At 46.3% G+C, this 14,144-nt stretch overlaps 1 protein-coding gene across 1 annotated transcript in view; it reads left to right on the forward strand.

Moving 5' to 3' along the window:
• Positions 1-1,271: 1,271 nt before the first annotated feature.
• The window catches only part of nmnat2 (nicotinamide nucleotide adenylyltransferase 2), a 16,624-nt gene continuing 3,751 nt past the window's right edge, over positions 1,272-14,144 (forward strand). Inside the window, exons 1-10 of the mRNA XM_070973346.1 lie at positions 1,272-1,525; positions 4,928-5,016; positions 6,752-6,819; positions 6,925-7,003; positions 7,145-7,271; positions 8,412-8,492; positions 12,153-12,197; positions 12,337-12,413; positions 13,314-13,415; positions 13,535-13,602. Of these exons, the coding sequence (XP_070829447.1) occupies positions 1,441-1,525; positions 4,928-5,016; positions 6,752-6,819; positions 6,925-7,003; positions 7,145-7,271; positions 8,412-8,492; positions 12,153-12,197; positions 12,337-12,413; positions 13,314-13,415; positions 13,535-13,602 (821 nt within the window). The 5' untranslated portion in view covers positions 1,272-1,440. The remainder of the gene's footprint in view (positions 1,526-4,927; positions 5,017-6,751; positions 6,820-6,924; positions 7,004-7,144; positions 7,272-8,411; positions 8,493-12,152; positions 12,198-12,336; positions 12,414-13,313; positions 13,416-13,534; positions 13,603-14,144) is intronic.

Genomic DNA, 14,144 nt, shown 5'->3' on the forward strand with positions numbered 1-14,144 from the left:
TCAGCAGAGACGATGAGGAGGAGTTTCTTCCTCCAGGCCATCCAGGTCCAGAGGACCTCACACGTCAATTATACCTGACGGCTGAGTTCATCCACCTGTCGGACTGACACCATCACCACCGCTCATGTGACGTGCTGCTGAATCCTGACACATCAGGAGAAACATACTTATAGAAATGAAAGGTCATATTTTGAGACGATCATTAATTATTCACAGCTGCTTCTGTCAGCGTGACGTTTCCCCGCGGAGCTCCTGGTTATCACACAGTTTGAGACACTGACACGTGTTTTTACAGCTGTGACGCTGGAAATATTTCAGCTTTCAGAAATTCTCTCAGAATGTTTCCAAACTGTAGAAAGAAGAATAATGAAATAACCAAAATAATGTGCCATAACTAACAATGTGTTTTAAACATCATGTTGTTACCAGCTGCTGTTTGAGCAGCTTTGCTCTCTGTGGCGCCCCCTCATGGTTGTGTTGGGCACATCACTTGTCTCACCTGCTGTAAGATCAGCTGCTGTCCCCTGTTGACCCCCAGTTATCATAATGACAATAAGAGTATTTAAATATATTTATAGATATAAACCCAGAGACGTCAAGCTGCTCCACAGAGGACAAACATACACGGTGCGTGTTTACATCACACACATAAACCAGCTGCGTCCACACATGATGACACACTTTCAGAAGAGATGTGAAGGTCTCCCACCGCAGAGCTCAGCCCCCGTATGTCTCACACCTCGACACGGAGACAGTCTGCAGGGTCGTGTCCTGTGAGGACCTGAGACTGTGTGCAGGTCTTCGAGGACACAGAGACACAGACAGAGTCTGTGGGCATGACGTGCTTTAAGTTCAGCTCGTTATAAACTGGTGTCTGAATGCTGCCTGCGAGGAGCGAGACCACGTCAGAGAGCAGAGACAGTGTGGGGGGGGTCAGAGTGGGACAGGCAGGAGGGTCTCACTGCCCCCGAAGGAGCTTCACCCAGCCTGTGCTCTGTGTGTGTGTGTGTGTGTGTGTGTGTGTGTGTGTGTGTGTGTGTGTGTGTGTGTGTGTGTGTGTGTGTGTGTGCAGCTGGTTTCTCAAAGCAGCTCCAGGAGGAGTACTGAAGTTGTGTAAAAAAGGCTCCAGAGGTGGAGGTAACAGGACACACTGAACACAACCCAGATCCCAAAAACACTTTGACTGTCAGCCGTAAATACAGCAGGATGTGTCCGCGCGCACGGCGCAGGAGTGCGCTCACTGTCAGATGTTCCGCTGTGAGTGTCTCTTTAACGCACTGACGCTGCTTCCTGCCGCAGACGCACCGACCTCGCCTCTCTCTCTGCGGCGGCTGCCTGCCACAAACAACCGACGACCCGGCGACACAGAACCGCACAGGACCGGGACCGGACCGGACCGGGACACAGGAAAACGGTAGAAGACAGACATCGAAAGAAACCATGACAGAAACCACCAAAACCCACGTCATCCTACTGTCCTGCGGCAGCTTCAACCCCATCACCAAGGGACACATCCATATGTTCGGTGAGCATCCGCGCTGGAAGGGTGGGGGGAGGGGGGAGGGCGGAGGCGTGTTGTTACGGGATAAAGATCTCCCGAAACCTCCCAAATAATAATCGCTACACATCTGAGCTAAACATGAGGAACATATCAATGAGCTTTGGCGTGTTGTGCCTGGTCGCTGTCCAGCAGGGTGGTGCTGAAATGGGCGAGGGCTCCACGTCCGGCAAATACGCAGATAACGGACAAAAACACAACAATTACTCATGAAGAATCCACCGCGAGCCGGATCAGCGCAGTCTGAACCCGCTCAAAGACGGAAAAGACGGAACTGTGCGGCGTTAACGCTCCGCAGGCCTGACGCGGCGTGTGGCGCAGCGCGCAAATGAAGAGTCCCTGACGGAGCGGACACAGGTTCAGACTGAGCAGACAGACACGAGGCCGGAGAGACAGACAGAGAGACAGACAGACAGACAGACAGACAGACAGACAGACAGACAGACAGACAGACAGAGTGGACAGACAGGCAGACAGACAGACAGACAGACAGACAGACAGACAGACAGACAGACAGACAGACAGGCAGGCAGACAGACAGACAGACAGACAGACAGACAGACAGACAGACAGACAGAGTGGACAGACAGACAGGCAGACAGAGTGGACAGACAGGCAGAGTGGACAGACAGAGTGGACAGTGTGGAGGTAGTGCCTTGCTCAGCGGCGCTTCCTGCGTCATTAAAGAGGAGCTGACAGGCTTTAAACAGCAGCATGAACATTTCTTCTGCTGCTCTCATGGCGTTCACAGAGCTTCTAACAGCTGTTATTACAGATGCGTTGGTCATAAAGAGCCTCTGTGGCCTCACAGGACGGCTGCCACCATGAAGTCTTTTCATTTTTAATCTCACTTTAATTGATTTTCCATTAAACGATGGAATCAACGAGATCAAAATAACAGACAAGAAGGGAATATCTGTAATACATTCAGGTGTTTGGGCTTAAAATGGACCAAATGATACAACAGCCCTTCATTTATACCTGAGTACTCTGTCTTTACTACAGTATTACCTGAGTACTCTGTCTTTACTACAGTATTACCTGAGTACTCTGTCTTTACTACAGTATTACCTGACAATGAAAAAAAAAGAAAACCTCTCGGTCGACTCTTTGTACTTTCTACTTTACTTGGTGTCACTGTCTCGTAGCACCTGTGTCCAGTTGGACCAGAAAGTTGCGTCAGGACACTTCCTCTTGCTGTTCTGTCCCGTCTAGATCGATGCTTGTGATGTATGAAAATCTCATGTGTACGTCACTTAGGATAAAAGCGTCTGCCAAATGACAAATTGTAATTGTAATGAGTACTCTAGTCTTACTGCATTGCTGCAGTAGTCGTGAGTACTCGTGCAGCCACGTGGTGTCATGGTGCTTCACAGAAGCAGATGCTGGAAGTCTCAGCCTGTAGCCTGCAGACGTCTTCTCTCCATCCACACTCACTGATCTGACATCTGCCACAGCTGGTAACAACGAGACATCTACGAAACTGATCAAAGATGAGAAACTGAACCTTTCTGGCAAAGATGATCGGTGGCGTCAGTGATCATCAGGACCCACAGCGCCCACTAGTGGTGACAGCAGCTCACGTCTTGACCGGAACAGACTGAAGGACCAAAGCTAGGTTCCTAACCTCCACAGTAACATTCAGTGAGACGTTACGTCTCCGCAGACTCCATCACAGAGGGCTCCTCCTCACACTCTGACGTGGATGTCGGCTTTGACGGCGCAGCAGCTCAGCAGCCATGTTCCCACCGTGACCTATTTTCACCGGCAGCTCCTCCGTCTCTGCAGCCTTTCTTCTTCATGAGGCGTTCCCTCACAGCTGGAGGTGCAGATGGAGAAGGAAAATTCACAAAAAGGCCACAAAACATCCAACATGGTGTTTCTGTGCTCTAAATCTTATTCAGCAAAGACACGAAGCACAAAGCAAACATTCAAATCTGAAGCTTCACTGCAAGTAAAGTATGTGAGTGTTATCAGCAGAATGAAGTAAAAGTACTCCAGGTGTGTGAGCAAAGTGTTCCTGTCAGTGTGTTTGTCTGTGCATTCATGTTCCTGCTGCCTTCATGTGTTCATTCATGTTCCTGCTGCCTTCATGTGTTCATTCATCTTCCTGCTGCCTTCATGTGTTCATTCATCTTCCTGCTGCCTTCATGTGCTCATTCGTGTTCCTGTGCGTTCATGTGTTCATTCATGTTCCTGCTGCCTTCATGTGTTCATTCGTGTTCCTGTGCGTTCATGTGTTCATTCATGTTCCTGCTGCATTCATGTTTCATTCATGTTCCTGCTGCCTTCATGTGCTCATTCGTGTTCCTGTGCGTTCATGTGTTCATTCATGTTCCTGCTGCGTTCATGTGTTCATTCATGTTCTTGCTGCGTTCATGTGTTCATTCATCTTCCTGTGCGTTCATGTGTTCATTCATCTTCCTGTGCGTTCATGTGTTCATTCCTGCTGTAGATGTTTGAGCTGGAGCTCACTGAGCTTCTTTATATCCTGTTGCTGCTTTCATCCACAGCAGGTTGCTAACATGTTAGCATCACCTCGTGATCATCTGATGGCGTCAGATGTTCAGATGTTTCAGATTTAGTCATGCTGACGTCTTTCTGACCGTCGAGTCAAAGCTCCGCTGAGCAGACTCTCAGCAGCTGTTTCCTCTTTCAATCACTGCATTCGTCACTGAACTCCCTGATCCTGACTGGAGCAGGTCTGAGGACTGAAACCATCAGGAACTGAAGTCCGTCTGCACTCACAACCTGGTTCAGACACTCATCTCCTGTTTTCTCTTTGTGTCTTAACGAGAAATGTAGATTCTGTCCAGTGACGGAAACATTTGGTGATAATTCAAAATTCAAAAGTGAGAAAAATGTCTTGTAAAAATTCAATAATTAGGTGTGAAGTCCTGCGATTGGCTGGCGACCGGTCCAGGGTGTACCCCGCCTCCTGCCTGTTGACAGCTGGGATAGGCTCCAGCCCCCCCGCGACCCCGAAAGGGATATGCAGCATGGAAAATGGATGGATGGAAGGTGTGAAGTCATACGACATCAAGACAAAAGAAGCAAAGGACAGTTTTTATTGATCGCTGAAAAGACAGACTTGATGAAACATGACAGAGAACCACAACTCTGTTTCACTGTAAGAGGCCGCGAGTCCAGGCGGTGTGAAGACCTGCATTAATCTTTAAATGTGGTTTCTAAGCTTATTGTGTTTTTATCTGAAACCTTCATCTGTGAGATAAATGGAGGACAAAGTACAAATACCTCAAAACTCCAGTATTTCCACCACTGCTGCAACGTGTGTGTGTGTGTGTGTGTGTGTGTGTGTGTGTGTGTGTGTGTGTGTGTGTGTGTGTGTGTGTGTGTGTGTATTTGCAGAGAAAGCCAGAGAATATCTGCACAAAACGGGTCGTTTCATCGTGATCGGAGGAATCATCTCACCGGTGCACGACTCCTACGGAAAACCTGTAAGTCATGACGGTGAAGAGAGAAACCTTTGGTGCTCCAGGTCTGTTCAGGAAGCAGGAAGTAATCAGAGTAATGTGTTCAGACTGCAGTGACTGTAGACTGTAGGAGCAGAACTCAGACTCAGGCTGAGCACGTTCATCAGGATCACCTGAAGACGTTATGCAGGCTGAGGTGGACAAAGGCTGGGAGACGCTGTGCAGAATGCAGGTAGACAGGATGAGGTTTGGACAGTGGACACGTGGTCGGTCAACAGGCGAAACACAAGGAAGCAAAGGTACAAGGAGGCCTGAGCAGTCGCAGCACACAGGTGGACTGAACGACGTGACGATGAGCCGCTGGAGCAGCAGAGCTCAAATACTGAGTACATAATGAGATGCAGGTGGATGGACACGCCCACAGACAGACAGCCGCAGACAGCAGCAGACAGCAGACAGCAGACAGCAGACAGCAGCAGACAGCAGACAGCAGACAGCAGACAGCAGCAGAAAGCAGACAGCAGCAGACAGCAGACAGCAGACAGCAGCAGGAAGCAGACAGCATCAGACAGCAGACAGCAGCAGAAAGCAGACAGCAGCAGACAGCAGACAGCAGACAGCAGCAGGAAGCAGACAGCAGCAGACAGCAGACAGCAGACAGGAGCAGACAACAGCAGACAGCAGACAGCAGCAGACAACAGCAGACAGCAGACAGCAGCAGACAGCAGACAGCAGCAGACAGCAGACAGCAGACAGCAGCAGACAGCAGACAGCAGACAGCAGACAGCCGCAGACAGCAGACAGCAGCAGACAGCCGCAGACAGCAGACAGCAGCAGACAGCAGACAGCCGCAGACAGCCGCAGACAGCAGACAGCAGACAGCAGACAGCAGACAGCAGCAGACAGCAGACAGCCGCAGACAGCAGACAGCAGACAGCAGCAGACAGCAGACAGCAGCAGACAGCCGCAGACAGCAGACAGCAGACAGCAGACAGCAGCAGACAGCAGACAGCAGCAGACAGCAGACAGCAGACAGCAGACAGCAGACAGCAGCGTCCTGTGCGCGGCGTCCTTCATGCAGCTGCTGTTGTTTTCTGCTCTGCTTCCAGCTGGAATTAACGAAGCTCCTGTCCTACTTTTGGTCTGCCTCTATATAAACACACAACATGAATAATTGATGCACAGAAACACAGTTTCAGCCGCATCAGGAGTCTTTGCTGATGTGATTTTCAACGTCAGTATTTCACCTGCAGCTAGCTGAATGTTCACGGTTTAAAAGGTTTAAGCCATTGAGGCTTCAGACGAAAAAACTGATCCAGAATCTGAAAGTGAATTAATTTAACCTGCAGACTTCAAGATCCATTTTCCCACCACTGTGGTCTTCAGCACACCTAACAGAATGAAGCTCTGTGATTGGCTGTTAACTCCTACCTCCAGGTTTTACATCCTCCGGCCTCCTGTAACGTTTTATTAAACAAATTGGTGTTTTGTGAGCTGGATCAGGCGCTGACACAGCCGTGCTGACACACCCTCACCTGTGTGCTGTTGACGGTGTGTGGTGTGAAGTGACGGCAGTGTGTGTGTGTGTGTGTGTGTGTGTGTGTGTGTGTGTGTGTGTGTGTGTGTGTGTTACTACCTGAACACATGAGGTCACATTCAGTCTTCCTCTCAGAGCTTCCTCTCAGCAGGTGACCCAGTGTTCCAGTGCAGGTGTTGTTGCTAACGCTGTTCACCTGAGACTCTCTCTGTGTGTCTGCAGGGTTTAGTGCCCAGCAGACATCGCCTCACCATGTGTCAGCTGGCTGTCCAGTCCTCTGATTGGATCAGGTGAGGCAGCTTCTATTTTCCTTTGTGAAGGTGAGAAAGCAGAATCACCTTCAGTCACCTCAGTCTTTGTGTCAGGAGGCTTCAGCTCTGACTGGTTTGGTGCAGGGTGGACCCCTGGGAGTGTTACCAGGACGCCTGGCAGCCCACCTGCAGCGTGCTGGAGCATCATCGTGACCTGATGAAGGTGAGGAGATATTCATCATCATTCTGATTATGCTCCGTCTTTATTTCTGCCTGTCAGGTTAGCTTGAATGACTTTCCACGATTCCCGTTTCCTGTCGAACATTCAGTCTGTCGTTTCTGATAAAAACGTTTCGTTTGTCAGAGAGTCACCGGCTGCATTCTGTCCAACGTCAGCACGCCATCAACCACTCCTGTGATTGGTCAGCCTCAGAACCAGACTCCGCCCATCTACCACAACCACAACAACTTGAGTCACAAGCCCACCGCCAGTGAGTGATGATGATGATGATAGTGATGATGATGATAGTGATGATGATGATGATGATAATGATGATGATGATGATGATAGTGATGATGATGATGATAATGGTGATGATGATGATAGTGATGATGATGATGATGATGATGATGATGATGATGATGATGATAATGGTGAGGATGATGGTGATGGTGATGGTGATGATGGTGATGATGATGATGATGATGATGATAATGACGAGGATGATGATGATGATGATGGTGATGGTGATGGTGATGATGAAGATGATGATAATGACGAGGATGATGATGATGATGATGATGATGATGATGGTGATGATGATGATGGTGATGGTGATGATGGTGATGATGATGATGATGATAATGACGAGGATGATGATGATGATGATGATGATGATGATGATGATGATGATGATGATGATAATGATAATGACGAGGATGATGATGATGATGATGATGATGATGATGATAGTGATGATGATGATGATGATGATAATGACGAGGATGATGATGATGATGATGATGATGATGATGATGATGATGATGATGATGATAATGATAATGACGAGGATGATGATGATGATGATGATGATGATGATGATAGTGATGATGATGATGATGATGATAATGATGAGGATGATGATGATGGTGATGATGGTGATGGTGATGATGGTGATGGTGATGATGGTGATGGTGATGGTGATGATGAAGATGATGATAATGACGAGGATGATGATGATGATGATGATGGTGATGGTGATGATGAAGATGATGATAATGACGAGGATGATGATGATGATGATGATGATGGTGATGATGATGATGGTGATGGTGATGATGATGATGATGATAATGACGAGGATGATGATGATGATGATGATGATGATGATGATGATGATGATGATAATGATAATGACGAGGATGATGATGATGATGATGATAGTGATGATGATGATGATGATGATGATGATGATGATGATGATGATGATGATAATGACGAGGATGATGATGATGATGATGATGATGATAGTGATGATGATGATGATGATGATGATGATGATGATGATGATGATGATGATAATGACGAGGATGATGATGTTGTGCCTCACTTTCCTCTAAACTGTCCTCAGTCAAACTGTGGGGGAAGGTCAGTGAGAGTCTGGGGAAGATCTGCTGTGTCCGCCCTCACATCGAACGCTTCACCTTCGTTGGTAAGTAGATCAGGATGAAGATGAAGATGAAGATGAAGAGAGCAGAGGAAATAACAGCAGCCAATAAACCACAGTTCACTCTGCCAGGGCCAAGGGAGCAGCCAATCATAATAAAGCCCAATAAAAAAAGTCCAGATCACAGAGCAGCAACAGGAGCTTCGACTGGCGAGACTCTGCCAACAGCTGTACTTTAATTCAATTCAATTCAATTTTATTTGTATAGCGCCAAATCACAACAGAAGTTGTCTCAGGACACTTTCCATATAGAGCTGGTACAGACCAAGCTCTTTATCTACAAAGAAACCAACAATTCCCCCATGAGCAGCACTTGGCGACAGTGGCGAGGAAAAACTTCCTTTTAACAGGCAGAAACCTCAGACTGAACCAGACTCTGGGTGGGCGGCCATCTGCCTCCACCGGTTGGGTGAGAGAGGAAGAGCAAGAGAGGGAGAGTGAGACAGACAGACAGACAGACAGACAGACAGACAGAAAAGCAGTCAGAGAGGGAGAGAGAGAGAGAGACAGAGACAGAGACAGAGAGAGAGACAGAGACAGAGACAGAGAGAGAGACAGAGACAGAGAGACAGACACGCAGTCACAGTAACAGTGACAGTGGATGTAATAACAGCAGTAGCAGTTGCAGTGGATGTCAGGCAGGGCCAAGGCAGGAGATGCAGCTGAAATCCACAATCCAGATTCAGCCACTGTCCATGGGAACCTGCAAGACGACAAAGCACAGAGACTCCGGGGAAGGAGCTAAGTTAGTAAGACGCCGTGGTAGGACATGAGAGCGTGCGGATGGAGAGGGACAGAAGGACAGAGGAGCTCGGTGTATCTTTGGATGTCCCCCAACAGTCTAATCCTATAGCAGCATAACTAGGGGCTGGTCCAGGACAAGCCTGAGCCAGCCCTAACTATAAGCTTTATCAAAAAGGAAAGTTTTAAGACGACTCTTAAATGTAGAGACAGTGTCTGCCTCCCGGACAAAGACTGAAGATGGTTCCACAGGAGAGGAGCTTGACAGCTAAATGCTCTGACTCCTGTTCTGCTTTTTGAGACTTTAGGAACCATAAGTAGAAATGCATTCTGGGAACGCAGTGTTCGAGTAGGGCAATAAGGTACTATGAGCTCTTTAAGATAAGAAGGTGCCTGGCCATTTATGGCTTTGTAAGTAAGGAGGAGAATTTTAAACTCTATTCTAAACTTTACAGGGAGCCAGTGCAGAGCGGCGAGTATTGGAGAAATATGATCTCGCTTCCTGGTTTTTGTCAGAACACGTGCTGCAGCGTTCTGGAGCAACTGGAGAATATTCAGCAACGAATTTGGGCAGCCTGATAGTAAAGAATTGCAATAATCCAGCCTGGAAGTTACGAATGCATGGACTAGTTTTTCTGCATCATTTTGAGATAAAATATGCCTGATTTTTGCGATATTACGTAGGTGAAAAAAGGCAGTCCTTGAAATTTGTTTTACATGGGAGTGAAAGGACATGTCTTGGTCAAAGATAACTCCCAGATTCTTTACAGTGGTGCTGGAGGCCAGCGCAATGCCATCCATAACTGCTATGTCATCAGAAAGTGACCTTCTAAGATGTTTAGGGCCTACTACTATAACTTCAGTTTTGTCCGAGTTTAGCATCAGAAAATTGCAGGTCATCCAGGTCTTTATGTCATGAAGACATGCTTGTAGTCTAGTTAACTGACTGGTTTCTTCCGGTTTCATTGATAAATATAGCTGGGTATCATCTGCATAGCAATGAAAATTTATTGAGTGCTTCCTGATAATCTTACCTAAAGGAAGCATATATAAGGTGAACAGAATTGGTCCAAGCACAGAACCCTGCGGAACTCCATAGCTGACTTTAGTGAGCACAGAGGAGTCGTCATTAACGCGTACAAACTGAGAGCGATCTGACAAGTAGGATTTAAACCAGCTTAGCGCAGTTCCCTTAATGCCAATGAAATGTTCCAGTGTCTGCAATAGGATGCCATGGTCAATGGTGTCAAATGCAGCACTAAGATCCAGTAAGACTAGTACAGAGACAAATCCTTTATCAGATGCAATTAGAAGGTCATTTGTAACTTTAACCAGTGCTGTCTCTGTGCTATGATGCACTCTAAATCCTGACTGGAAATCCTCGAATAAACTATTATTGTTTAGAAAGTCGCACAGCTGATTGGCAACTGCTTTCTCAAGAGTTTTTGAGAGAAAGGGAAGGTTGGATATCGGTCTATAGTTGGCTAAAACCCCTGGATCAAGAGTAGGCTTTTTCAGTAGCGGTTTTATCACAGCTACTTTAAAGGACTGTGGTACGTAGCCTGTTGATAAAGAGAGATTGATCATGTCTAAAACTGAAGAGTCAATTAGAGGTAATACTTCTTTAAACAGCTTAGTCGGGATAGGATCTAAAATACAGGTAGATGATTTTGATGATGAAATTATTGAAATTAGTTGATGAAGGTCAACAGGAGTAAAACAGTCTAAAACTGCGACAGACTGAGTAACAGTTTCTACGGTTTCTGCGTTTGAAGACAAAACAGTACCTGTTAACGGCAGGAGTCGATGAATTCTGTCTCTAATAGTTAGAATTTTATCATTAAAGAAGCTCATGAAGTCATTACTGTTCAGAGCTAAAGGAATACATGGTTCAACAGAATTATGGCTCTCTGTCAGCCTGGCTACAGTGCTGAAGAGAAACCTGGGATTGTTCTTATTTTCCTCTATTAGTGCAGAGTAATAGGCTGCCCTGGCACTGCGGAGGGCTTTCCTGTATATTTTAAGACTGTCTTGCCAGGCGAACCGAAATTCTTCCAAATTGGTAGAACGCCATTTCCTTTCTATTTTCCGTGAAGTTTGCTTTAATTTGTGGGTTTGAGGAGTATACCATGGAGCTAACCTCCTCTGTTTAATTTTCTTCTTTTTTAGGGGAGCAACAGAGTCAAGTGTCATACGCAACGATCCTGTAGCACTATCAACCAGGAAGTCAATCTGGGAGGGACTAACGTTAGCATAAGACTCCTCTGTTGTATTGAGACATGGCATTGAATTAAATACTGATGGGATCATATCCTTAAATTTAGCTACAGCACTATCAGACAGGAGTCTGCTATAAGAATTTTTGCCTACTGGCTGGTAGTCTGGTAATATGAATTCGAAAGTTATTAAATGATGGTCTGATAAAAGAGGATTCTGTGAGGAGACTATTAAGTCTTCGATTTCAATGCCATATGTCAGAACAAGGTCGAGGGTGTGGTTAAAACAGTGAGTCGGTTCATGTACATTCTGGCGGAAGCCAACTGAGTCTAATACTGAGATAAACGCAGTGCTAAGGCTGTCATTATCAACGTCGACATGTACATTAAAGTCACCTACAATAATTACTTTATCTGCTTCAAGAACTAAACTTGATAGAAACTCCGAGAACTCAGCTATAAATTCGGAGTAAGGACCAGGAGAGCGGTATACTACAACAAATAAAAGTGGCTGCACTGTTTTCCATTTCTCATGAGAAAGAGTGAGAACAAGAACTTTAGCTTATCAGGACAAAGTTATCTGCAAATGACATAAATGAGAGAAAATGACATTGTTGTAGCAGCAGCGTGCAGACCTTTAGTGTTCACACTGACGATGGACTGATTCTGCTTTGTTTGGCTGTGTCAGATGAAAACGCTAACCTGGGGACTGCGATGAGATACGAGGAGATCGGTGAGTCGTCTCTTCAGTACCTGACCCTGAACAGACTCGTGTGTCGTGTTTCCTTCCTGCCGTGTCTTTGTTCGTGTCCAGTAAACGTGTTGTTTACTGAGGACGTGTCTCTTTCCTCCTACCTGTTTGTCGTCTGTAGAGTTACGCATCTTGCTCCTGTGTGGCAGTGATCTCCTGGAGTCCTTCTGCATCCCTGGCCTGTGGAAGGACAGTGATGTAAGCACACTGTAGCCCCGCCCATCCACCTGTAACCCCGCCCCATCACCACGTAGCACCACCCCTCCGTTCTTTCCTCCGAACGCTACCGTAATAATTCATTTTGATGTCGCTGATGAAGGAAGCGTCTGCACAAGGAAAGCGTCATCACTCATAGCATGCAGCATTTTTCTTCTCTGACACACTGCTAACAAGCACACCACCATGCTAATATGAATGCTAGCTGTGTTAGCATAAAAAGTGCTAACGGAGTTCAGTTTTTGAATTATATAATCAATAGACTTACTACACGATTTAGTAATTTTAAGGAATCTATTTAAACACACAGACACTCAGCTGTCATTTGAATGAATAATTGAATCTTAATACAGAGAAATATTAACTCCAACGACTTCAACACAGAATGCTCTTCTGGAGTTTGAAATTTGACTTTAGTGACTGACTGAGTTCGATAGCTCAGGTGACATCAGGAAGTGACAGCAACAGCTCGTCCTCACAAAACAGTGCAGTAAACTTGGTGACGTAGCGACTGCTGGTGAAGCTAGTTGGTAATCTAACTGCTAACATTCTAGCTAGCTGGTAACATGCTTGCACAAGCCAGCCAAAATAGCTCACCATGCTAGCTGGCTTGCTACCAGTTAGCTAACTCAGCGAGGAAGTTAACTTGCTTGTTTGTTAACTGGACATTAAGTTAAATGTTTCATTGAGGGGAACGGATTTGTATCAGAACCATTCTGGACTCGCTCGTTCTCTTTATTCCCTAAAAGGTCAAGACGGTTTCTAATTTATCGCCAGCAATAATTAGCATGTCACTGGAGATTTCTGGTGAGACTGGAGACCTCCAGACTGCGGTGAGCGCACCCCGAGGAATGACTGAAGGTCGACTTTCTGTGGTTTCAGACGGAGGTGATCGTGGGGGATTTTGGGATCGTGGTGGTTCCTCGTGACGGAGCCGACACAGAGAGGATTATGAATCACTCCTCCATTCTCCGCAAGTACAAGGTCAGAGCAAAACATGGCGATTAAAATCTGGTACACGCACATCCATCTTTACTTTACTCTTGTCTGTGAGAGAAATGTCCTCCTTCACTGTGTCGTCTCATCTCTGTTCTTGGTTTCAGGACAACATCATCGTGGTGAAAGATGCGATGAGCCACCCGATGTCCATCGTCAGCTCAACCAAGAGCAGGTGGGCATCAAACTTGACGCGGTTACTTTTAAATAAAGTAAATAAGAGGAGAGTGAACAGAGCTCAAAGCAACAACTATGAGTTCAGGATTTAGATGCTCCAAAACTAATGGTTGCTAAGAGCACCCTCTGCCCTTTTTACATTCACACGGTATTTAGGACAGACTCGACTTGAGGGTTTTGGAAAGTGCATGTTCTCTCAGGGTATCGGTGTTCCCAGACTTAGGGTTCAGGTTTTCACCCGGAAACAGTAGAAGGGCTAATGCTAACAGAGTATAGGGAACATGGGAGATACGCTGGGAGGAAACATACTGTACGTATCTGGAACTGGGGAACGCTGGACCTTTGGAACGACATTTTCCTCTTTTGAGCGGCTTCTTCAAGCAAACGTAATGAAGATAAGGGTTTCATAACGATGCGAGCGCCATCGATCTCCACATTTGATGGATAAAATGAACCATCACATGTTTCTTTACGGACCCGTTAGCTTAGCTGAAAAATCCATTGGTGCCACAAACCTGAAAACAAAGTTGTATTTCTAAG

The sequence above is a fragment of the Chaetodon trifascialis genome, chromosome 11 (assembly GCF_039877785.1).
Source record: "Chaetodon trifascialis isolate fChaTrf1 chromosome 11, fChaTrf1.hap1, whole genome shotgun sequence".
In the NCBI taxonomy this organism is placed as follows: Eukaryota; Metazoa; Chordata; class Actinopteri; order Chaetodontiformes; family Chaetodontidae; genus Chaetodon; species Chaetodon trifascialis.